At 41.0% G+C, this 27,613-nt stretch overlaps 1 protein-coding gene across 1 annotated transcript in view; it reads right to left on the bottom strand.

The window, feature by feature from the left end:
* Positions 1–384: 384 nt before the first annotated feature.
* Positions 385–27,613, bottom strand: part of uchl3 (ubiquitin carboxyl-terminal esterase L3 (ubiquitin thiolesterase)) — a 54,926-nt gene continuing 27,697 nt past the window's right edge. Inside the window, exons 4-9 of the mRNA XM_060826526.1 lie at positions 24,485–24,641; positions 20,276–20,361; positions 19,971–20,018; positions 9,811–9,886; positions 1,649–1,707; positions 385–939 (exon numbers count right to left, since the gene is read on the bottom strand). Coding sequence (XP_060682509.1) covers positions 856–939; positions 1,649–1,707; positions 9,811–9,886; positions 19,971–20,018; positions 20,276–20,361; positions 24,485–24,641 — 510 coding nt within the window. The 3' untranslated portion in view covers positions 385–855. The remainder of the gene's footprint in view (positions 940–1,648; positions 1,708–9,810; positions 9,887–19,970; positions 20,019–20,275; positions 20,362–24,484; positions 24,642–27,613) is intronic.

Below are 27,613 nucleotides of genomic sequence, written 5' to 3'. Positions count from 1 at the left end.
TGGTGTTGTGTGATTTTTAACTTTGTATACCCTAGTCCAACACCAGCACCTCCAAATTGTACATGCTAAACACCATTAACTGTCAAACACCTGGGAAAACGTTGAGGTGTGGAAGACACAATATAAATGCAAATCGTTAAGATTCTCTCTCACTCCCCCTTCCAAACAAAAATCAGAGGAAAAGTTCTGACCACTGCATTCACTAGCATACGATTGGAAAAGCAACTTATTATTTGGGATAAACCCAGGGTTTTGTAGAACTAATGGGAGAGCTTTAGAACATTTGAACAACTTGCTGGATTGAACAAGTACAGAATATTTTGGACTAAATCTTTATGAAGAAGTATTTTTTCCAAGTGTAAGAAAGTCACCCAAACAAATGGATACCAATAGTTAATTTATTGAGCACATTTAGAATGCAGTGAGCAGATTTTTGCCTGCTCTTGCATACAATTTTCCAGCTATTGCAAAATGTCCATTTGTTAGCTAGTCAATGATCAAAGTACAGCTGGGGCGAACACTATACCAAAGACCTCGCAGCCCCTTCCCTTCAGATGAATTTCTATTGTGTTAGTCACTGGGGACGTTGACTGGGGAAAGTTTCAGAAATGGAGGACTGCTGTGACAGGAGATAGAACAAAAAGTACACACAAATGTACACTTTGCTATCAGACATCTGGAGGGAGGAACAATTGGACATATTCCAGAAAGGTATCAAATCAAGTCTTTACAGGAGTCGAAGCAGATCAAGACTATCACAAGCTCGGGGACTGGAGTAAAACAACATCGCTGGAAGCCAATTCAAGTCTGGGTTTTGGAGCTCCTTTTTTCCATTTCCTGCCAATTTGAAGCACTCTATGGCTTATGGAGAGCCACCACTGTAAACCGTAATTCATCGGGGTCACGTTGCATAAACTTCTTACAAACTTCTATTGCATCCTGGAAGGGAAATTGAGAATCACCGCAGGAAGAAATTTGAAACTGCACATCAAAAAGACTAAAATCATATCAAGTTTGGCATGATAAATCTCCACAAAACTATTTTGATCAAATTTGTTATAAGGCCCAAGAGAGCAGATTATATCCCAGTGGCCCAAATTGAATTATCAGCAAATTTGTTCCAAAGTGAACATTTCATTTTTAAACAGACTATAGCACAGATGACATTAACTTATTCTGTTTTAACTTAGCCCAAACAATCTCACTTGTTGACTAGGGATTATTTTTGAGTATTGCTGCTTTTTCTCTTTACCCCTTGATTTCATTAATTTCTTCCTAGAAATGTACCCAGTTATCTGGTCTTCACAGCCTTCTCTGATAAGCAAATTCCACAAGTTAACCACTATCTGAGTGAAAACATATTTCCTTATCTCAGTCCTAAATGGCATACTCTGCATCTCAAGCCTGTGACTCCATCCCCATTCGAGACTCCCCAGCCAGGGAAACCATCCTCTCTGCATCTAGTCTGTCGTTTCCATCAAGTCCCTTCTCATTCATTTAAACTCTAGTGAATATATTTCTAAGTCAGGACGATGTCTGATTCGGAGGGGAACTTGGAGGTAGTGGTGTTCCCCTGTATCTGTTGCCCTTGTACTTCTAGACAGCCATACCTGTAGCTTTGGAATACCAATACATTACCCACTCTTACCTCGAGAAAGTTATCAGCCGAAGTGCTTCCATGATTTATTGGGAATGGTTTGCGTCCATCTATATAGGGAACAACATGACGTTTATTAGCAAATAGCGCTACGTAAAAACAAATTTGAAACCAACATCTAGTTTTTATACAGGAAAAGCAAGACATAAAATGTATTGTTCCCAAAGGAGTAAATAACACAAAACCAATGTAATTTTCAGCTCAAGTCTGCAGGAACAGCAAATAATTGTCTGCAATGAAAGACGACCAATGTATTGGATTACAAGGAAGAGAGTTCTGAAACAGCAACATAAAATTACAGCGAGAACAACAAAATGCTCAAGTTTTTAGCTCATGCTAGTGACAGTATCATCTCAAGCTGTAGACAAATTACTGCCTTGCAACGTATTCCGTACCGTCTCTAAGCCTGGGAAAACAAGGCATGAACAGGCTAGAAATGGTCACAAAAGTCAGCAAATGACTTAGACATAACAAACACACTTAAAACTGCAATCTCATCCCTGCATCTCGGATTAGTATAACCTGGTCGTTCAGCAATGTTCCAGTGATGTTTCACTGGTGAATCCAATATCCTCACTTCAAGGTTACATGCAATTAAGCCAGAACAAATGAACAGAGAAATCCCATGGTCTATATAGGCAAGTTGAACAATTAGCGTGTAGAATATTTCCCTGCTTAAATCAGCAAAATTGAGCGTGGATGCAGGGGGCATACCCCACACCATCATCCCACATATCCTTTTCACTGAGTAAATTCAGACAACTATGGGGTAAGGTTTCAAGTAAAGACTTCATACCTTTAGAAAATATCCTTATATATTGGTGATCAAAAGCCATTTAGTTTTTTTTAAGATTTACATTTAGATTACTTACAGTGCGGAAACAGGCCTTTGGCCCAACAAGTCCACACCGACCCTCCGAAGAGCGACCCACCCAGACCCATTCCCCTACATTTATCCCTTCACCTAATACTACACACAATTTAGCATGGCCAATTTACCTAACCATCACATTTTTGGACTGTGGGAGGAAACCAGAGCACCTGGAGGAAACCCACACAGACACGGGGAGAATGTGCAAACTCCACACAGACAGTTGCCCGAGGCGGGAACTGAACCTGGGTCTCTGGCACTATGAGGCAGCAGTGCTAACCACTGTGCCACCATGCTGCCCACTGGCGATGAACCAACGAGCTGAGCAACAACAGAGGCACGAAACATATAATCAAGAAACTTCCAAACAAATTAAATGAGAAGGAAATCAAGATTACTCAAGCTTTGAACCTTCAAAGTTAACATAGACTGAAGGCTCTCAATAGCTCATCTGTAAAAACCCTCAGTTTAAAAACTGTTCATGACAAGATGGGGAAATATTAATTCGATGTAAAGAACATCACTTACTGTTCTGACCGGCTTAGGGACATGCTGATGTAATAAGTAACAGTATAAACACAAGTTCTCTATTGAGAAGGCAAAGGAACAAAACAGCACATGACCCAAGTGAACAAAAGCAGGGCTAACATACTTTAAACAATGACACTATTCATACCTTTTACATGCTCCATGAGACAACAAAATAGCAACAGGTAACTACTTGGTGAAATTCTTGCAGTCACTTTAGCACTTGTAACGTCAGATTTTGTGCCATATAATACCATTTTGATTATGTTATGAAATCAGTGATTGCTCTCCAATGACATTTCAAAACAATGCCAATGAATAGCTAGAGCTGGATAATGAAAAACTGTGCCAATCTTACAAGAGCTTTAAAGGGACACATTATCACTCCTTATGATTCAAATAATAAATATGTCATAATCCGTGAAACATAACCCATTTACTGCCTAGGACTTCTTAACCAGGTATGCAGCCAATCTTTGTCACAGTCATTAACTGTCCTCCAGGGAGCTATATAGTGAGTGGATTTTTCATTTTAAAACTTCTTTCTTTCATAATTCAAGGGCATTGCTGGCAAGACCAGCATTTCTCTAGATGCCTCTGAACTGAATGGATTGCAAGGTTATTTCAGAGGGCTGTTAAGAATCTTCCACATTTCCTGTTAGGTCTGAAGGAACAGATAGGCCAGACCAGATAAGAAAAGCAGATTTCCTTCCTCAAGGCCATGAGTGGGCCAGGTGGGCTTTTAGGACAAGTGCTGATAGTGGTTACGGTCATTATCACTGGGATTAGATTAGATTAGATTACTTACAGTGTGAAAACAGGCCCTTCGGCCCAACAAGTCCACACCGACCCGCCGAAGCACAACCCACCCATAACCCTACATATACCCCTTACCTAACACTACGGGCAATTTAGCATTGCCAATTCACCTGACCTGCACATCTTTGCACTGTGGGAGGAAACTGGAGCACCCAGAGGAAACCCACGCAGACACGGGGAGAACATGCAAACTCCACACAGTCAGTCGCCTGAGGCGGGAATTGAACCCAGGTCCCTGGCGCTGTGAGGCAGCAGTGCTAACCACTGTGCCACCGTGCCGCCCTTAAGCTTTCAATTCCAGATTTATTGACAATTAAACTTCTACCAAATGCCATAGTGGGCTCTGAACATGTTGCAGGGTATCAGCCTGAGTTTCTAGATTACTGGTCCAAGGCCATTGTCACTATGGCACCATCTCTCTCCTCAGTCCAGTTTGCCTCTCCATAACTCAGCTACCCTTTAAACAAAAAGCTATCAGACTTCAAAAGCAATGGCAAAACCTTCTTCAAAATGGAGGTGAGCTTGCAGTAGCTAATTTCTTGCAACCAGTTGGTGTGCTGGTTTGCTGGCATGCCCAATTCAGCAAGGTTGGCTTCTGTGGTGTGACAGCTAGCCACCCATATGCCAGTTACTGCCTGGCAATTATGGTCACATTATGTATTGACACATTTGCCCGTCTTCAGAGGGTCTCAACTTGAGGCATTCTTGTAGCTTCCCACTTCCAGCAGCAGCTTTACAAAGACAACTTGGATATTTGTGGGTGAAATGAGGAGCAACCTAACGCTGCCATCCAACCACAAGGCATGGATGCTAGTTCAGTCGAACATATAATGATGAGAATTTCAGAATTCAGCCACTTCATCAAAAATCTTTCCTCCATCATTACATCAGCAATGGGAATGTTCACTGATGAGGGCACAAATGTTCAGCGCCATTCACAACTCCTCAGTCCATGCCCCACTTTAACTTCATCCAGGTTTGGACTGATAAGTGGCAAGTAACATTGGCTCTAAACAAGTGATGGGCAATGACCATCTCCAACAACAGAATCTAACCATCACCCTTGACATTCAATGGCATTATGATCAATGAATCCCCTGCTATCAACATCCTTGGTATTCCCACCGACCCAAAACTGAATAGCACTAGCAATATAAATATTGCTCCGAAAAGAACATGTCAGAGGTTAGGAATCCTGCAGCAAGTAACCTCCTATATCCCCAAAACCTGCCCAACATCCACAAAGCACACATCAGGAGTGTGGTGGAATCATCTTGCTAAGTGCAGTCCCACGAGACTCAAGAAGCTTAACACCATCCAGAAAAAAACAGTCCGCTTTATTGGCACTACATCCACAAATATCCATTCCCTCCACCACTGATGCTCAGTAGCAGCAGAGTGTACCATCTACAAGGTGCACTGCAGAAATTGGCAAAGTTCCTTTGACTACACCTTCAAACCCATGACTCTTACCATCTAGACAACATAGAACATTACAGCACAGTACAGACCCCCGAACCTACACTAACCATCTAACCTACACTATTCCAATTTTCATAAATGTTTATCCAATGACCATTTAAATGCCCTTAAGGTTTGTGAGTCTACTACTGCTGTAGGTATACATTCCATGCCCCTACTACTTTGAGTGAAGAAACTACCTCTGCCATCTGTCCTATATCCATCACCCCTCAATTTAATGCTATGTCCCCTCGTGCTAGCCATCACTATCTGAGGAAAAAGGCTCTCACTGTCCAGCCTATCTAATGCTCTGATTATCTTTTATGTCTCAGTAAGTCACCTCTCAACTTTCTCTCTAACAAAAACAGCCTCAAGTCCTTCAGACTTTCCTCATAATACCTTCCCTCCATACCAGGCAAAATCCTCATAAATTTCCTCTGAACCCTTTCCAAAGCTTCCACATCCTTCCTATAATGCCTTGACCAGAACTGTACGCAATACTCCAAGTGCGGCAGCATCAGTATTTTGTACAGCTGTAACATGACCTCATGGCTCTGAGACTCAATCCCTCTACCAATCAAAGCTAACCAACCATGTGCCTTGTTAACAACCCTATCAATTTGGATGGCAACTTTAAGGGATCTATGTACATGGACACAGATCTCTCAGCTCATCTACACTACCTAGAATCTTACCATTAGCCCAGTACTTTGTATTTCTGTTGCTCCTTCCAAAGCGAACCGCCTCACACTTTTCTGCATTAAATTCCATTTGCCATATCTCAGCCCAGCTCAGCTGGTTATCTATGTCACTCTATAATCTGCAACATCCTTCAGCACTATCCACAGCTCCACCGGCCTCCGCGTCATTCGCAAATTTACTAACCCGTCCTTCTATGCCCAGATCCAGGTCATTTATAAAAATAAAACAACAGTGGACCCAAAACTGATTGTTGTGGTACACCATTAGTAATTGAACTCCAGGATGAACATTTCTCATCAACCACCACCCTCTGTGTTCTTTCAGCTAGCCAATTTCTGATCCAAACCGCTAAATCACCCTCAATCCCATACCTCTGTATTTTGTGCAATTGCTTACCAAATGGGGGGGGGGGGGGGAACCTTATCACATACCTTACTGAAATTCATATACACCACGTCAACCACTTAAACCTCATCGACCTGTCTGGTCACCTTCTCAAAGAACTCTAAGGTTTGTGATGTTCGACCTACCCTTCACAAAACCTAAATCAACTTATTCCTTTCTAGATGATTATAAATCCTGTCTTTTATCACCTTTAAAAACACTTTTCCCACAACCAAAGTAAGCTCACCGGTATATACTTAACCAGGTTGTCCCTACTCCCCTTCATGAACAGGGCGACATTTGCTATCCTCTAGTCTTCCGGCACTATTCCTGGAGACAATGACAACATAAAGATAAAAACCAATGTTTCTGCAATCTCCTCACTGGCTTTCCAGAGAATCCTAGCATAAATCCCATCTGGCCCAGGGACTTATCAATTTTCACACTTTCCAGAATTGCTAACACCTCCTTCTTGTGAACCTCAATCAGTTTGGTCTAGTATCCTGTATCTTAGTATTCTCCTTGACAACACTGTCATTTTCCAGGACAAGTGTGGCAGAACGTGGCAACACCATCTTCTGCAAGTTTCCCTGCTAGCCAGTCACCATTCTGACTAAGAAATATATTGTTGTCCCTTCAGTGTCACTGGGTAACAGAAGTTGAGTTTCCATTAGTGGTACAGGAGCTCCCTCCCTAATGGCTTGGGTCTACCTACAGCAAATGGATTGCAGTGGTTCAAAACATCAGCTCACCACCATCACCACCTTCTAAAGGACAACCAAGGGAAGGGCACTAAATGATGGGCAAGCCATTGAAGTCTATATCCTGTGAGTGAATTAAATTAAAAACCCGACTTTATGCAGAGAACTGAATATAAACTAGACATGATTGTTAGGGGGAGGCCACTATTAGATAGAAGTCAGCAGCTATGGATCTGTCCTAAAACCAGCACCTTCAAGTACAGAAGGCAAAGTGGGAAAAGAGTGTCCAAAAAAGAAAAGCCATCTGTGAAGAAACAGTTAATGCGCCCTTTTTCTTTCCCTTTGGATGAGCAAATGTGATCCTGAGCTGCCAAAAAGCTACATTTCTATTGAGAAGAGCAACAGAGCTACAACTTTCCACAGAAAGCCAGGAAGCCAAATCAGGAAAGCAACCTTGCCATTGGCACAGATATGATAGAGGTGTCAATGACCCAGCATGGAATTCCAGCCTATGCTAACAAAACAAATATACCATGTTAACACAGTCACTAATTGAGTCAAGGGTCATATAAAGAGACAAATTGTAAGAATGCATCATATTTGCTGGCAATGCCCATAGTTCAAGGTCTTGCGAGTGGCTGAGGACTGGACAAAATTGGCCACCAGTTTATAAAGCTGCAGAATACAAGTGTACCATGTTTACTCATTTCTGCGAGGTGACCTGCAATGGTGGGAAGGGAAGAGGAAAAAGCAAGAGGGAGAAGTGACAGAAAAGCAAGAAGAAAAGGAAGGAGAGACAAAACCAAGATGAGAGACAGAAAGAGAGGTCGGTGATAGAACGAAGTAGGACAGGAGAGAGAACACAGGTGGCGGAGGAAAAAAAGACAGGAAGACAGAAAAGAGGTAAATAAAAGAGAGCACATGAAAACAAGTGACAGCGAAGACAAATAAACACACTAATTTACAAATCCTCTTTCCTTGTCAGATAACTAAACTGTAACATAGTAAAAACAAAATCAGGAAAAAGTCAATAAAAATGGTGAGTTCTATTAGGCGAGCTCATCAGAAATTGTGACAATGTGAAATGTCAGGCCAGGAGCTTGACTGCTCTGTTTGACCAAGCTTGAAAATTAACAATGTTCTTCAGTGCAAAGGACCTGACTAATTTACTCAACCTGTTCAAACAGGATGAGCTGCTAAAACACAAACTAATAAAGAAGGCTGGGTCCCAAAACATTCCTATCCCAAAGACTTGGCTCCCAAGGGAAATGAAGGATTTAAAGTGGAAACACCCAACTTGTGGCTACAGCATCATTTGGTAAGTGAACCTGTCCAACAATTAACTCAACTTTTTTTTAAAAAGGTGTCACAGATCTGTTTTGGATCTTTCTTTAGAATTGGTGCAAAATGTAAACAGTTTCTTTAAGTTGAGTTTCCAATAGTATTTTCAACTTGTGAGGTACAATGGCGGCTAGATCCCATGACACCTGACCACATGATGCTTGATTGAAGAGTTTGAAAGTTTGGTTGTATTCACCTTGTAAAATATAGGTCCTTTGGTGTTGAGAAGCTTAGATTGTGGTCTCACACAGGAAGTGCTTGGCAGAGAACCTTCTGGGACACAACAGCATCCACACGTGGGAAAATATTGTAGATAGGCATAAAATACAAACATTACTGTATCGTCTTGTGCAGGAGTATCAGGGAGATTAGTATTCATTCCAGCATATTTCTGAGTATTCTGAGAGTTAAAAGTGAGGTCTGCAGATGCTGGAGATCAGAGCTGAAAATGTGTTGCTGGTTAAAGCACAGAATAAAGCATATTCTGAGAGTTGACAATCTTATATCCAGATGTCTTGAGCTTGACCCAACAATCCAACTTTTAAAATGTTTTTGTGAGCTGTATATATACTGTACAAATGAGCCTTGCACATTTTTTTATAAAACAATATGACATTAAGGGAGGCCATTCAGTCCACTGTGCCTAAATTAGCTCCTTGAAAAAGATGACCCATTAGTCCGATTGCCTTGCACCATCAGCATAGTCCTGAATATTTTTCCCAATTACCTTTTGAAAGTTATCATTGAATTTGTTCCCAAGAGCTTCTCAGGCAGTTCATTCCAATTATACATTACTCACTTCATTTGAAAAACAAACTTACCTCTGGTTCATTTGTCAATCACTCAATATCTGTGCTTTTTGGTTGCTGATTCTAACACCACTGTAAACAATTTCACTATTCAATCAAAACCATTCAAAATTACCTATTAAAATCTATTAAACCCTGTAAGAACTTTTCTGTACTCTGAGGAGAACAATCCAAGTTTCTCCAGTGTCCTCTTATATCGGAAGTCTCCCTGGGAATATTCGAGTCAATGCACGCCTCTGACATTCCGAAAATGCATTCATTTGAAACAAATGAACTGTACATAATCCATGAACTTAATCAAAGACTTCAATGCTCTGAAAGACAACTAAGTACCACAAGCATAAGTTAGAGCTTTAGCAAAAAAAAAATAGACATTGCTTCTGAACAAATTCCTTCCATGTTGACATATGTTGCCGTACCTTTAATGGGAAAAGGCAAAGAATTAAAAAGGTCATTTGGAAACGAGTATTTGTGGGAATGATTACGCCATTACAATCTTGCATCTATTTTCTGCACACCCAAACAAGATTCACTTACCCAATTCATACAGATATCCATCAACATTTACAAAGGTTATGAAATGCAAATCCACTTTCTCATCTAAACTTGGTGCCTGAAAGAAATTACATCGATACAGAATTTTAGTTGTGTTAATCTTTGTGGCTTTTCATCAAAATGATCATAAAGTAATGTTCTATATGAGCAAAGCCAGAAGAGCATTCCATTTTCACAACTTTCATTTATAGTCATAGAGATGTACAGCATGGAAACAGACCCTTCGGTCCAACCCGACAGTGGGATCTTGGGGTCCTAGTACAAAACCATGGCTAGACTTGAACTAGGAAAATAAGAATGCTGCACTCCAACACAAGTCACTTCACACCTGAGCAAACAAGTACCAGGCAGATCAATCCCACAGTGACCACACTGACCAACGATTGTTTGCAATGCTCAGCACTGAGAAGGTAGCAGTATAGTAACATTGTGCTTGCTACAAACATACCCTACCTTGTCCTATGGCAGCATAAACACTTTGTCTAACCTATAAAGTCCCAAAATGCTTTAGCCAGAGGATAAAATGGCACAATAAACATTTAAAATTAATTAAGCATTGAGAATGTGGCACTTGCTTCAACAGGAGTAACAGCATACACATAAGAGAAGCTGGATAAGTACAGCTGGATAAACGAGCCTCAGATGTTTCCCAGTTCTGAAGAAAGGTCATTGATCTGAAACACTTGGATTTTTTTTTTAGCCTCACCAATGCTGCCTGACCTGCCAAGTGTTTTCTGCATTTTCTGTTCTTATTTTAGATTTCTAACTTGACCAGCATTTAGCTGTTGCATTAAAGGATAAAAAAAGTTGATAGAGTGAGATAAAGTCAAATAGGGAGAGGCTTCTTACTGACATGGACATGTAGAGCCAAATATTTCATTTGTAAAACTCAGATGATGGACTATATTTTAAATAAAAACTGATTACAAGTGAAGTTTCTAAAAAAAAGCAGCTAAGCAATCAGAGTTATTCAGATATAATACAACATAGTCTGCTCAGAAAATATGCAAATTGTAGCTTTATTATAGGAATATATTAATTGTATCTGAAACACAATTTTTTTTCAAACTCGTTAAATTTTGTAAAGCAGTGTAAACGTATTATGCAACATTTCTGATTTGGGAAAAAAAAACATGCAATTATTACACACACCCTTTTGCTCAGGGGGCTTTACTGGCAAATCATTATTGTATCATTTCAAAATAGACATGTCTGTTTCATGGAAAAGAAATTGCATAATGGAATCCAAAACCCATGACCAGCAATGGCACTGCATTCGCAAACTATATGGGTTGATTCACAGCAAAAGGCTAATGCATCTGCCCAAGTCACTGATTATGATCACTGCCCATAAACATGCCCTCAGCCCTCGACAAGAGCTATATCATTGCATATCTGAAAAAGTTGGTGCATGTCTGTGTGGGAAGTGGAACTTAGGAGAGCATGCTGCGTACATAAGTTTGCTGTCACATTTCCTATCTTTCAAGAGTAGCTAAACCTCAAACAGACTTTAATGGCTGTAAGATACTTTGTGGGTGTCCTGTGATACTGAAAGGCAATGTATAAATGTAAGTCTTTCATTTTGACTTGTTGAGCTAATCTCTTGCTGTAAGGAAGACGATCACTTCAAAAATACCTGTGACCAGAAAACACTTTAAAGGAAAATTACTTGAACGCCATTTGTATCTTTTGTCACACTGTGGACTACTTAACCTTGAGAGGGGGTCATCATCATGGAACACACTTCCCCTCTCGTCTGCTATTTATAAACACAGTGCCCCTAGATAAAGATTTGGAAGGACGAATATAGATTCTTCCCTGGACTTGTGCTGGAAATTTCCTTGGAACTGCTCCTGTTCTGCAGCAAGTCAGGTAAAAACACCCTTTATGTGCATGAACTTTAGACGAAATTTCAGTCCAGGAATGCAGAGACTGATCAGAATCCTCCATCTGCTGCCCTAAGCAATCATAGGTTACATTTACTCTGTAAAATAACACCCATGGTGCACTTAACTACAGAGACTGCCCTCGAGCCTGCATTTAAAAATCCAGGGCCCTTCTGCATAGATAACATTCTTTGTATACGCTAATGTTTTTGTTTCCTTTATTGTAATTCCAACTAAAATAGGTAAAGAATTGAAAGGAGGAGCTTCCTAATTGAAATCAAAGAAGACTGAAATTCCTTGCGAGTTAGATCACGGTGTTCATGTCTGGGACCTGGGCTAGACCACAACATTCTTTTAACACGTAGGCAGAAACTTTGGGGAGCCTCACCAATACTTGGAGAGGGACACACCCAAGATCCTCTTGGTGGTTAGGATTACCCAACTGCAAATGTAGCTCATTGCTCATCCATGTTTCTACCTCAATCTATGTCTGCTGAAACTTGGCTCCACCTATTCCAGTCCGCGCACACAAACACTCAATCACAAACACACTCCACTCCTCCTCGCCCTTCCCAACTATCACCACCACTCGAACACTTTCCTGACTAGAGTCCTACCCTCAACTCTCTACAGACTTCAGCACATCAAAAGTTCTTCCATCTGTATTCCACCACCCTGAATGTCCCACACACTCTGTTGCTCATTGACATTCACTGGTTTCCAGACATGCCCACAATGTCTCAAATTTAAATTTCTCATTGCAGTGTTTACCATGCTCCAGGATAGCACCACTTCCTGAACTCCGTAACCACTTTGGCAAAAATTGCCCTGTCCAAATTCTACAGTTCTCTGACTTGGGCCTCTTGCACACTCCGTTAAATAACTGCCACTGTATCTCTGCTGACTTATCCTTTCACCTAACTTGTAGAGGAAAACAAACAAATTGCTTCAGAAAAAGTGCGAAATGGAAAAGGTGCCAGGTTGGAGGGCTATAAGGAAGGAAGACTGAAACTGTTTGTGTCTGGGTGGGTTAGAATCAGAGAAAAAGTCACAAGGTATTCTTCATTTCTAAGTCACCTTTTTAAATTGGATATCACAGGACCATATTCCCAACACAATTAAAAAAGACGAACTCAGGGATGACAAAAACAGTTCTTGCAGAAAACAGATTTGCAATGGTTATAGCAGCAATGCTTTTCTTGAATTGGATTTAAGGGATGTTGAAATAATGATGTCATTTCTGGTAATGATGTGCATGGAAAAATCTTGGACTAATTTTAGGCATGGTAATAAACCCCAAAGGCATTTCTGTCAATAAAAATGGCAGCTAGAAAGGTTCTCCAAATGGGTCAGCAAGATTCTCAAGTCGTTAACTATCCGAACAGATCAGGGGAACTCAATCCACAGTCTATGCAGAAACAGGAGATTTCACTAGAATGGAAATCAGAACCCAAAAGGTGGCCCCCAAAATATTGCCTACTCCTGTGGGTAATGTGGCAATCTTGTTGGAAAAGTGCCTGCAAAGATACAAGATAAAGATGAGATTGGATTAGGCCTGATTCTTCCACCACCGCAGAGCAATACATGCTACTGTTCAGAAATGAGTAACCTCATGCTGGGTGAGGTGCAAAAGAGAAAACAGCAATAATAAAACTCTCTCCCCTTAAGCAACTCACCAAGACTCTTTAACCAATAACTTCCAAACCCAAAACCTTTCCCATGCAGAAGGAAAAGGACAACAGCTGAATTGGTATACAACCAGCAAACTACACCCTTCCCAAGGCCACACATTCTGCACTTGGAAATATATCACTATTTCTTCACTGTCACTGCATCAAAATCCTGGAACTCCTTTCCCAAATGCACTCTGAGTGCCCCATAGATTACAGTGGTTCAAGGGGGCAGCTCACCACCACCAGGTAATTATGGATGGGCATGAAATGCTGGTTCAGCTGGTGAAAACCACATCCTGTGAATTAATAATAAAAATGTATGATCAGGGAGAAAAATTGATTGGGAATAAATAAGAATCAAGTATCCGTCTTTAACAAAACTAGTCAAAACTAGAGTTTAACTTGCAATATTGGTCAGGTATGCAATAGTCGAGTTGTAATATTACTGACTAAATAATTCAGTGCCCTTGCAAATGTTCTGGAGACATGGATATGAATCCTCTGATGGTAGATTGGCAGAATGGCAGCTCAGAGGTTAGCACTTCTGCCTCACAATGCCAATGACCATTGTTTGAGTCCAGCCTGGTTGGCAGCCTGTGTGCTGTTTACACATTCTCTGTGTCTGCGTGAGTTTCCTCCTACACTCCAAAAACGTGCATGTTACATGGATGAGTCACAGCAAACAGTGATAGGATTAGGAGCTAGGTGTAGGCGGGATGCTCTTCGGAGGGTTGGTGCAGACTCAATGGGCTGAATGGTCTCTTTCCACATTGTAGGGATGGTGAGCATGTAATGACTGCCAATTGAGTTCACTACTGCTCCAGGTGTCATTAATTCTCCAAGTTTTAGTAAATAATAATCTCCATTCCTTCACTGTTACTGAGTCAACATCCTGAAACTCCCTCCCTAACAGCACTCTGGATGTCCCTACAATCCAAGGACTACAGCTGTTCAAACAGGCCATTTATCACCATCTTCTCCAAGGCAATTAGCAACAGACAATAAATACTGGTGCAACCAATGATGCCCACATTCCATGAATGAATAAAAATAAATTCTCAAGACCTTTTCTTGTAAAAAAATTTAAGCATATCTCAGTGAGCTGGAACAGAGATGAGGACATTTTAAAAAGGAAATTCAGTTCATTATACATCAGTGACTGACATATGGCGGATTTTAACAAGGCAACATGACTATTGCACCAAGATGCTTCATCTTCTGGCAACAAAATTCTGAATCAGTTGAAGCATTCATAGTGGAATTCTATGTCTCCAATTGTTAAAGACGGTAGAGGGTCACGTGAACTCAGTAGTGGAAAAGAAAAAAAAAGTGGTAACAATGAATTCTGAAACATTATTTAGAGTCATAGAACAGCATGGAAACAGACTATTTGGTCCAACTAGTCTATAGCGACCTAACATTCTAAATTAGTGGAGTCCATTTGCCAGCATTTGGTCCATATCCCTCCAAACCCTTCCTATTCATATTCTCATCCAGATGCCTTTTAAATGTTGCAATTATACCTGACTCCACCACTTTCTCTGGCAGCTCATTTCATATACACACAATATTTCACAGTGTGTGAGAAAAAGGTGTCATAAAGTCATAGAGATGTACAGCACAGAAACAGACCCTTCAGCTCAACTCGTCCATGCCCACCAGATATCCCAACCCAGTCTAGTCCCACCTGCCAGCATAAGGCCCATATCCCTCCAAACCCTTCCTATTCGTATATCCATCCAGATGCCTCTTAAATGTTGCAATTGGACCAGCCTCCATCGCTTCCTCTGGCAGCTCATTCCATACACGTACCACCCTCTGCGTGAAAATGTTGCCCCTTAGGTCTCTTTTAGATTAGATTAGATTACTTACAGTGTGGAAACAATCCCTTTCGCCCAACAAGTCCACACCGACCCTCCGAACAGCAACCCACATTTATCCCTTCACCTAACACTACAGACAATTTAGTGTGGCCAATTCACCTAACATGCACATTTTTGGACCATGGGAGGAAACCGAAGCACCCGGAGGAAACCCATGCAGACACGGGGAGAACGTGCAAATTCCACACAGACAGTTGCCGGAGGCGGGAATTGAACCTGGGTCTCTGGCGCTGTGAGGCAGCAGTGCTAACCACTGTGCCACCATGCCATCTTTCCCCTCTCATGCTAAACCTATGCCCTCTACTTCTGGACTCCCCCCACCCCAGGGAAAAGACTTTGCTTATTTATCTTATCCATATCCCTCAGCTCTCTTTTATATCTTTCCCCTCTTACCTTAAACCTGTGCCCTCTAAAGTTGGACCCACCCCATCCTGGAGAAAAGATCTTAGCTGTTCACCTTATGCGTGCCCCTCATGATTTTATAAACTTCTCTGGAATCCCCAGGCTTTTATGCATTAAGTAGAGTTGAGGCCAGAATCAGAACAATCATGATCTTGTGGAATAGTGGCCTAAGGAGCTGAATGGTCTATGACTGCTCCAAGCAAGTATGAATGTATGTAAAAAGCTAACATCACTGGAGCATCACCACGCAAATAAGAAAACTGGCATTTACTTTTTGTCTAAAAATTAATTGTGAACAATAAATAAGTATTGTTTTAATTGTAAGATGAGGGTGTGTACTTTAAAGACGTATGCTTCCTCTTTAATTCAGTAACAATTGCAAACATTACAAACTCTGATTGAAATACTTTATGGTATTTTTTCTACATTTGAATGAGAAGTAAGACAAGGAATGTGAACAATTAAGTACTTTCTTTGTTAAGAGTTGTTCACACTGGAGTTTTTTCAATACTTGCAAAACAGGCCTTATTAATTGTTTCGTGATTTGTAACAGTTGACTCACTTCCATTTCACCATGGGTGTTTCAGGAAACCTTGATGCCATGTTCTGAGCTTTAAGCTTGACCAGTCAGCCTTCTGTAGGAATCAATGTGTCATTATGTCCAAGTTTCACACAGATATGGGCAAAGAAATGACAAACGGAACACAGTGCGGGAAAGTGTGAGGTCATGCATTTTGGCAGGAAGAAGAGGCATGGACTATTTTCTAAATGGGGAAAGGCTATGGAAATCTGAAGCACAAAGGGGCTTAGGAGTCTGAGTTCAATATTGTCTTAAGATTAACGTGCAGATTCAATTGGCAGTTAGGAAGAAAATGCAATGTTAGCATTCATTTCAAGAGGGCCAGAATGTAAGAATGGAGATGTCTTGCTGAGGGTCTGTAGAAGAGTCTGTTCATACTGCATTTGAAATATTGTGAGCAGTTTTGGGACCCATATCTATCAAAAGATAGGCTGACCTTGGAGGTGGTCTAGAGGAAGCTTGCAAGGATGATCCTAGCAATGAAGGGCTTGTCACATGAGGAGCGGTTGGGGACTCTGGTCTGTTACTTGATGAAGTTTAGAACGACGAAGGGGCATCTCATTGAAACTTACACAATGCTGACAGGCCTGGATAGAGTGGAAATGGAGAAGATTCAAAGTTTGTGAGAAGATTTGTAACTCGGGTGCTTGTTGTTGTGGTTATTCGTTGAGCTGGGAATTTGTGTTGCAGACGTTTCGTCCCCTGCCTAGGGCAACAGTACTATTATAGGACAAGCCAAACAGAAAACAGCCAGGGAATTCCTAGAGGAATGGCACTCATCCAGTTTCTATCAACAAACACATCGACCTGGACCCAATATACCAGCCACTGCAGCGGACAGCTGGAACGGACAACTGGAAGCGGCAGAGACAAACCACTATAAATGCCGGAGGAAAGATCACAGAAGCGCTTCACAGGAGGCTCCCAAGCACTGAGGATGTCACCTAGACAGGGGTCGAAACGCCTGCAACACAAATTCCCAGCTTGGCGAACAGAACCACAACGTGGAGAAGATGTTTCCACTAGTTCGAGAGATTAGGGCCAGAGGACAGTCTTAGAATGAAGGGATGACTCTTTAGAACTGAGATCAGGAGGAATTTCTTCAGCCAGAAGGTGGTTAATCTGTGGAACAGATTACCACAGAGAGCTATGGTAGCCAAGTCAGTGTCTTAAATACAGTCAGAGAAAGAGGTTCTTGATTAGGAAGGGGTCATGGGTTACTTCCCTATAAAAACTTCAATAAATGAGAGAAAAACTATTTCCTTGAGAAAACTATGTTGATTCTTCTTGATCATGTTATGATTTTCCAAATATCCTGTATAGTTGCCATAATAACAGATTCTAATAATGTCCCTACAACAGGTGTTAGATTAACTGACCGAGTTTCCTGTCTTCATCCTTTCTTGAATTAAAGTGTTAAATTCATTATTTTCCAACCTGCTGGAAACCTTCCAGAATATCTAAACAACTTTGGAGGATTATAACAAAGCTTGTCGCCCATTTGCAGCCACTTCTATTAAGACAGTACGATGCAGGCCACCTAACACAGGGACAGTCAGCCTTCCAAAGTAATAGTTTCCAGTATCATTTTTGTGGTGACTAAAGGTTCCTCCCTCCCATTCTTAGTTTGATTTTCAGATATCTTTGGAAAGTTTTCTACGTCTCCTGCAAAGTAAAAGAACATTCAACACCTTATTTTCCATAATTAATTCCCCAGCCTCACTGCAGTGAGAACCACTAAGTTGTAGTTACTTATTTCCTTTTTAAATACTTGTCAAAACACTTCTGGACATTTTATTTTATAACCAGCATTCTCTCATACTTTGTTTTCTATCTTTTGTCGTCATTATTTAATGATTCTCAATATTTTCTTCTGATTTGTCACTAACCTGTGCAGAATTGGATTGTATTTCTTTCAATTTGATATGATCTGTAACTTCCTTATTCAGCTAAAAGAGATGTTTCCTTCTCAAAATGTCTTTCCTTGCACTGGGACAAATCCTTGCTCAGTTATTTAAATATCTTGCTAAACGTCTGACATTGCATCTGCTGTCCTGCCTTTAACCTGATTTCTCACTTCACACTCTGTCTTCATAACCTCATAATTGCCTTCAATCATGCTTAAAAATGGATTAATCCTGTGACATTAGCAGGTCTCAAGGAAGCTGCTTCCTGGTTAATCTCAAATGTACAGTTCATAGAAACGGTCGCAAGTACCCTCTGAAATCATTTCCCATATTATCTTTGCCAATCTGATTCGTCCAATCTACATAAATATTAAAATGCAGTACCTTTCCTACACATTTTTCGTTCCTTTATGGTCCATCCTACAGTGTGACTACCATTAGCAAGGACATAAAGTACTTCCACAAGTGACCTCTTACCTTATCCTTATCCAAACTGATTTTACATCTTGTTCTAAAAAAACTATTGTATGAACAATGCCCTTACTTAACAGAGCTACACCCACAACACTTCAGATTCTTGTATTTTTCAATTGTCAAAGACTCTTCGACATTCAGGCTCCAGCCTCAGTTGCGTTGTAACATGCTTCCGTAACAGCTATCTGATTCATTGCATATTCATTTATATCTGGGATAATATTACGTCCATTTTGTTTCAAATGCTGTATACATCCAGATACAGAATCTTTAACTGTCTTTTACTATTTTTACAATCTCTGGTCATATTTTTGGTACATTCGTAAGTTTGGACTTAGTTGCTTCCCTTTGATTTACCAGATCTCCTCTCACATGACCTCCTTGACCCATCAACCATGCTACTCAGTTTAGAGTTCTTTCCTCAACCCTAAGTAATGCATAAATGCAGATTTGAATAAAAGCTCATCTGTATCTCATTGCAGAGTACTACACCATAAAGAATTGCTATTTCCATCCTCTGGATACCTTGAGACTCAACTATTCCAGCATACTCTTGACTGGTCTCCCATATTTTATTCCTCCTCAGCTTGACGTCATCCAAAACTCTGTACAAATTGAGATACAGGCAGCAAAGTCCTATCACCCCTCTGTTCACTGACCTACATTGGTTCCCCAGTCAAGCTAAGCCTTGTTGATAAAACTTGCATGTTTGTTTTCAATTCCTTCTAGTATCTCCACAATGTCCTCTGGTCCTATAAGCCTCCAATAGATCTCCAGTTCTGGTGTCCTGACAGTGTCTAATTTTAACTGCAGCACCACTTGTGGAGCTGCACAGAGTTGTAAAGCATGGAAACAGATCCTTCAGTCAACCAGTCTCTATGTCCTTAGCTTTGGAATTCTCTCCCTACCTCTCATTTATGGTTTAAGGCAGTAGTTAAAATCTACTTCTTAAACCAAGATTTTGGTCATCTAAACTATTAACACCTTATGTAGTTCAATATCATATTTCATTTTTTTTACTGTAAATCTCATTGGGATGTGTTAGGACACCAAAGTTGCTCTATAATACACATTTTATGGTCAGATTAAAAGTGAAATCCAGGAGGGGCTCTTGGTCGCTATTTCAAATTGTAGTAAAATTCAACTTGAAAACTGTTCTCTTTGATAGATGCTTAAATGTGCAAATCTCACCCAGCCCAACAGCATTTTCACAAATACTGACAACCCATCGCCTCAATGCACACCCTTGTGTGAAAGGGCACCATGGAGATTCTAAACAGGTTTGTGAATGTGCAGAAGGATGCAATCTAAGATCAATGGTAAATAAGTAAACATACCTCAGTTTGTCCTTCCTGTGCACTGAATTCATGTGTAACACGAATACTCTAAAGAAAACACAGCAGGAATAAATTTTAGTGCTTTCTCTGGGCAGGATGAAAATTTAATCTCGACTCAAATATTAGAGACAAGGAAGTTTATCCGATCCTATTATTTGTAGCAAGAATCTGTAGTTAGCTTGTTAGCAAGTACATTTACCACAGGAATATTCAATATTACTTAACAAAAATAAGCTTTAAGAAAATCGCAATGCCAGGAGTCAGCAAAGTTACACATCCTTAGGAATATTAATGTGAAAAGTCACCTCATCTTTTTCTAGGTATTTTGCTTTTTCTTCAGGACTTAAGGGGGATGAATCATCCAAAAACTTTTTCATAACTGAATTAGGTTCTGTGAAAAATATATCACATAAAGAAATTAATGATATTATTAAGTTCACTTCTGTACAAAAATGTAGATTCTTAAAGACAATAGCAAGATAGGAACAGCGAGTACAGAACCTCCCTGGAAAATCTTACCACCGAGCTATTTTTAAATGACGAATAATTGATTGACAACTAGAGCAGTCCCACTTTTGAAGTTCTTTCCGTGGGTGAATACCCAATTCAATGCATAGTGACACTGATCCATATGAAGCCATAGGTTTAGCTACTGGCCTGCCACAAGATTGCTGACTTTAGATAGGTTTACATTTTGGATGAAGTTCTCCAAACAAAAGATAAATTAGAGAATTGGAACCTACTTTTACCAGGCAACCACAGTTTCAAGCGCCTTTCTCTACTGCAGGATTTGCTACGGGGTGACAGTTCAGACTGACTAAGACTCCCATCATTGTTCCTTCACGGTCACTTGGTGGCCTGGAATTCCCTCCCGATCAGCGTTCTGGGTAACCCTACATCCCAATGATTGACTGTTAAAGAAGACAGCTCAGAAGCCCCTTCTTCAGGGCGACAAATGGTGACCCAACTAATGATCATCATATCCCATAAACCATACATCTTTAATATTTGATCCTCGACTTATGGCTGAATTCAAAACCAAACCTGTAGAGACTTGATGTCAGAAATATTAAAACAAGAAAAGGCACCAGTTGCTATGACTAGTTGGCATTTCCCACCTCATCCCCAAATGCACAAACAATGCATGTGGGAAGGTTAGATATAACTATAATAAATGAACAATGACTAACCATACGTGGGTAATGGACCACAAATTCAAAGTTAGGACCAATGCTAAATCTTGGTGTTGTTGACAAAATGCATTTGATTTGAGATTTTGTTTTGATGTAGTGCTATCCTACAATACAATACACTTCACTTCTCCCAGAAAAACAGAAAATTCCCTCAGATGCATTTGTTCCCAGCTAGCTGGCCAATCTCTCCTGTAGACTTATGGCAATTCCTGCAATCTCCCAGTGCTTCCAGCAAGACACTTCTTAGATATTGTCTTACTTTGTCAAAAATGCAGATTAGGACAATATATTTATTGGAAAATGTTGAGGTAGTGATGAGACAGAAATATTGAGGCTTAAGAACATTACTGCTTCAAAGTGTCCATGTAGATACTAAAGACAATAGCACTATAGGAACAGTAAGTATAAGGATAAAAGGGGAAATAAGAATTTTGTACTGGATGTCCAAGTCTGGAAACAACATTAATACAGAGACCCGGGTTCAATTCCCACTTCAGGCAATCGTCTGTGTGGAGTTTGCACATTCTCCCAGTGTTTGCGTGGGTTTCCTCCGGGTGCACCGGTTTCCTCCCACAGTCCAAAAACGTGCAGGTTAGGTGAATTGGCCACGCTAAATTGCCTGTAGTGTTAGGTGAAAGGGTAAGTGTAGGGGTATGGGTCTGGGTGGGTTGCTCTTCGGAGGGTTGGTGTGGACTTGCTTGGGCCAAAGGGCCGGTTTCCACACTGTAAGTAGTCTAATCTCAGAAAAATACAATGTAACTTAAACTCATCAGGATGATACCAGGGTCAGGAAGTATAGCTTTGAGTTCAACTTTGAGACAGTCCACTGGAGCAGAGAATATTGAATAAACCTTTCTGAAACTAGGAAGGGCTTTAATAGAAAATAAACTTTTTTTGCCGTCACTGGGAGTTAGTGACAAGAGGTTGTCAACTTAAAACACTAAAACATGCAATGTTTTACCACAGGGAGTGGTTAAAGCAGAGATCATGGTAACCTTAAAAATGATACGTGGATCAGCATTATTAGTGAATGATGTTCTAGGGCTGAGAGACAAAAGGCAGGGAGCAGCTGAGCCTGCTGTGGTAAAAAGCTGACAGAGCCACAATGGACTGATAGCTTCCAGTCAAGCCCTGAGCTTCTGTCGTTAATCATTCTCTGGCCCCACCCTGCATTCCCACGACTGAACATGGAATAAAGTCTGCTGGAAAGTTCTCAGGATGTGACTGTTACTCATTCAGCCTTATCAAGAATTTATTCTAGGTCCAGTATCGGCCTGCTGCACCTTGAATAATTCAGTTCTATTATACTGGCAGTAGCAATTCCACCCAACAAGTTCCCACAATGTTATCAGCCTTATCACACAGAATGATTTTCAAGTGGGCAATTGCCCAATTGTCCTCGTCACAAACTTATATTCTAGCGATGTCTCTCAAAGCAACAATGAATTACAATTTAAAAAAAATCTTCAGAAACTGTTTTATTTACCTCTTGCCCTGCAGGAGGTTTTAACTTCTGGTTGGGATTTAGTGGCCCTGGCATGAATTATTACCTAGAAATTTAGCAAAGTGGCAGGGCAAAGGAGAGGAAGGGAAGTCAAAAAGTGTCTCAAAAAGTCAAATAGAACTTTCAGAGAGAGAAATGGGCAAAAACGGCGAGGGGTAAGCATGAGGGCAGGATACATCAGTGTCATTCATTAGGTGGGACTGAAGGCAGTTAGAATCAAATAAGATGGAGGACAGGACTGCAACCAGATGTTTTCTGTCATTCGTAGCTCACAAAAGTCAGGCTGAAGAATGTGAAGTTACCTGAAAAGGAGATTCTCAGTAATAAACAGGAGTGGGTGCAAATAATAATTGTTGCAGTTTTTTTTAGAAAAGAGAAGGTGGATATTTCCTGGTCTAATTTAATTAACTTCACTGGATTTAATGGACAGGGTCTATCAATTCACTCAAGTAATTTAGAAATGAGATAAACATTAGGTGACCCATATTGAGGAAATGTGCAACTTTTTGGAGACGCAGAAAACGCCAACAAATGCATCAAACCAAGCAGAAGAAACCACAATGGTATTTGCTGTTGTAAGCATTCACCACCCACTTCTAAATTACCTTTGATTTTTCCACTGCTCTGGAAGTTGATAGACATTGCATGTATCTGTGGATTAATTTGTGACAAAAACCAAATCACACCGTACACTCTGTCTACATCTTTGACTTTTACAAGTCACAGTTGTATTTCTAGGCCATCAACCTTTGTGAAGGAGATAGGTGGCTTTTTCTGGCTGAGCACGTATGTCTTTACATGTAATGTTACTGAGTGTGTAAATCTAATGGTTTTCTTCTTGCAATTTAAGTTTAATGTATTGAACCCATTTCTAATTGCATGCCCTTGGCTGAATGAGAAAACAAATCTAGCAGCTAAAAGAATTTCCTACATAAATGTGCAGGGAGGTGGTGATGGTATAGTGATTGTCATTAATCCAGAACCCCCGGTTAATGTTCAGAGGCCATGGGTTGAAATTCCACCATGACATGAGATTTGAATTGAATAAAAAGCTGGCTGCTTGTTGTAAAAACCCATCAGATTCACTAATATCCTTGAGAAGGAAATCTGTGACACTCTTACATACCAAATCCATTGACCCTTAACTGCTTTCTGGAGAATGAGCAATGGGCAATAAATACTGACTTAGCCAGTGATGCCTACAGCCATTGAACTACAGGTACACAATCCTTTATTCGAAACACGTGGGGCCAGCTGGTTTTCGGAATTTGGAATTTTTCAAATTTCGGAATAAGTGACAACGTGACAGTGAAATTTAAAGAAATCTTACCAAGCAGCAGACTCACTGAGTACTACAGGCCCTGAGACAGAATTGAGGCCTGCCAGTGCTGGACCATGCCCACCCACGTTACATGCGAGTGACACACATCGAGTGGGTGTGGAGTTGGGTTAACTGTTTGCACACCAAACAACCATGTTAATGAGGAAAAAAACTTCACAAAAAGAAACCTTCGGATTTCGGATAAAGTGTTGCCCAGCTATATGCATATAAAAAGAACTTTGATAGTTTTGTTGACTGATCCTGAATATTTTTAGTTCTTCGTGAGTAATCTTTTGAGCAGTTAAGTGTTTGATTGATGTGGCATCTGCGATTTATGACAGCAAAATCTGTGTGCAACAGTGTGACAGCAGAATGTCTATCAAATGCAAGAGCAAAGTGCGACTGATTCAGGACTTACATGACACACATACACTGGTTTCTAAACCTCCCAACATAATTTTGCTTTTGCTTCCAAACGATAAACCAAAACACTCACCAAATTCCAATTTATCGCGATTGTTAGCCAGTGCGTGTATAAGGCCGACAGTTCCGCAGGCGTTACTGATGGTTTGTTTCATGAAATAAACTTGTGGATCAACCTTCTGCCCTTTAGAGTTTATTTCTGCTTCCTCCTCTTGCTTGAACGCTTCATACTAATGGGGGAGAAAGTTACCATGATTATTTCCTTGCTTCCAGATATGTTCTTTACCATTTTCAAATTGAGTGAAAATCGTGTCTATTTTTGTTCACACCTCATGCATTCACTGACAAAAAAGAAATCAAGTGCGTGGTCTATTTTCTTTCAATCTTCAGTGACCCATGTTAATCACTTATTTCCAATGGGGTTTGGAATCCATTGAAAAAAGGGCTTGGATCCATTATTGTTATGCTCAGAAAATCCAAAAATGCACACCTTGAGAACAATTGCCTATAATAACTGGTTTCTATTGATTATAGAAGATTCCAGGAAGATAAAGAGACAGATCCTTGCCTCAGCAGATACATAGTCAATGGAGTCCATTAGCAGAACCCAGAGGGATTATTCTATTGCCAACCGTAGCGCTATCTACAAACAATATTCCAACAACTTGCAATATTGAAACCACAAAAGGAATTGTGGGTTGATGTGGCCAGTCAGTGATGTGCAAATTGTTGACATTCATCTCACTTGTGGATCAAGGGGAAATGGGATGAATTGGATTACCAAAGAGTCGACTCGGATACACCAGCCTGAAAGGCCCCACCTGTGCTGTCTCATATGATGATTCCATAATAGAATATTTGGGTATCGACTGATAGGGGGTTGGGCAGGAAACAGAAAGGCATGGTCATTTGTTTGAATTGCAGTGTATCAAGTACACTGTACAAAGGTCACAGTATGTGGTTATGAATCACTGCAAAGAGAGATCCGTTTGCACCATTTACAACACAATAAACAGGCATCTCAATTATTGCTTTGCATATCCTCACAAAACAAAACAACCCTTTGTCTTATACCATCCAGCAATATTCCACCAATCACACTATAGAACCAGACGGCCACAGAAGCATTACAACACAGAACTACATTCAGCCCACCTGTGCCAGCCGAATAAACTCATCACCCTAGTCTAACATCACTTTCCAACAACCAGCCCATAATCTTAAAATCATAAAATATAGGGGCAGAATTAGGCCAGTTGAAAATGCGTTGCTGGTTAAAGCACAGCAGGTCAGGCAGTATCCAAGGAATAGGAAATTCGACGTTTCAGGCATAAGCCCTTCATCAGGAATGAGGAGAGGGTGGCAGGCAGGTTAAGATAAAAGGTAGGGAGGAGGGACTTGGGGGAGAGGCGATGGAGATGTGATAGGTGGAAGGAGGTCAAGGTGAGGGTGATAGGCCGGAGTGGGGTGGGGGCGAAGTTAGGAAGAAGATTGCAGGTTAGGAGGGCGGTGCTGAGTTGAGGGAACTGACTGAGACAAGGTGGGGGGAGGGGAAATGAGGAAACTGGAGAAATCCGAGTTCATCCCTTGTGGTTGGAGGGTTCCCAGGCAGAAGATGAGGCATTCTTCCTCCAATCGTCGTGTTGTTATGTTTTGCCGGTGGAGGAGTCCAAGGACCTGCATGTCCTCGGTGGAGTGGGAGGGAGAGTTAAAGTGTTGAGCCACGGGGTGGTTGGGTTGGTTGGTCCGGGCGTCCCTGAGGTGTTCTCTGAAGCGTTCCGCAAGTAAGCGGGCCGTCTCCCCAATGTAGAGGAGACCACATCGGGTGCAGCGGATGCAATAGATGATGTGTGTGGAGGTACAGGTGATGGGCTTATGCCCGAAACGTCGAATTTCCTATTCCTTGGATGCTGCCTGACCTGCTGTGCTTTAACCACCAACGCATTTTCAACTGTGATCTCCAGCATCTGCAGACCTCATTTTTTACCCGCAGAATTAGGCCAATCAGCATGTGGGATCTGCTCCAACATTCAATTATGGCTAATATGTTTCTCAACTCAAATCTCCTGTCTTCTTTCTGGAAACTTTGATCCCCTTATTAAACGAGAACTTATCCATCTCTGTCTTAAACACATTCAATGACTTGGTCTCGACAGCCCTCTGCAGCAAATAGCTCCACAGATTCATCTCACACTGGCTGAAGAAATTCTTCCTCATTTCAATCCTATGGAGTCATCCCTTCATGATGAAGCTATGCCCTCGGGTCCTAGTCTCTTCTACTTGTGGAAACATCTTCTCCAAGTCCACTTGTTCCTAGCCTCTTAATCTTCTGCAAGTTTCAATGAGATACCCCCACCTCAACCTTCTGAACTCCATCAAATAAAGACCAGGGTCCTCAACCACTCCTTTTGGAACAAGCCTTTCATCCCGGAGATCATTCCTGCTCTGCATGCCCTCAAAGACCAGCTCATCTTTCCTTAGAAATGGCACTGAAAACTCCTCATTATTTCACATGTAGTCTGACGAGAGCCTTATCCAACCTCAGCAGTACATCTCTGTTCTTGTTTTCTAGCCCTCTTGAAATGAATGCTAATATTGCATTTGCCTTCCTAACAGCCAAATGAACTTGCTTGTTAACCATAAGAGAACTTTCGCGCTTTAGATTTCCATAGCCTTTCGCCATTTAGATAATAGGAGGAAGTGAGCACTGCAGATGCTGGAATTCCTGATGAAGAGCTTTTGCCCGAAACGGCGATTTCCTGCTCCTCGGATGTTGCCTGACCTGCTGTGTTTTTCCAGCACCACACCCTTGACCCATTTAGATAATAGTCTGCTCCCCTATTCTTCCTACCAAAATGTGCAACCTCACACCTTCCCCTCATTCCATTTCATTTGCACATCACTAACTGGCCATGTCAACCTGGAGTTCCTTTTAAGCTTCAATTCTGCAAGTTATTCGCAATACCAACTGTTCTATCAGCTTAGAAACAGTTCTGTTGCCAACCACAGCTCCATCACACTTTTGTCTGGTGTAGGAACCTGGGCAGATTGGATTCTACATGTCTAGTATGTGAGGGTGGAAGATGGTTAGGTCAGATTCTGCTGAAGATCCTGCTATTGGGTACTAATCAATGGCATGGCCCAGTTAGGTCCATCTGGTTGATGGTGGGATTAGATGACTCTGGAATTAGTTAAATGACTC

Source organism: Hemiscyllium ocellatum, chromosome 6 (assembly GCF_020745735.1).
Source record: "Hemiscyllium ocellatum isolate sHemOce1 chromosome 6, sHemOce1.pat.X.cur, whole genome shotgun sequence".
NCBI classification, from domain to species: Eukaryota; Metazoa; Chordata; class Chondrichthyes; order Orectolobiformes; family Hemiscylliidae; genus Hemiscyllium; species Hemiscyllium ocellatum.
The sequence above is the reverse complement of the archived record's forward strand: the minus strand, read 5'-3'. Positions and strand labels throughout refer to the sequence as shown.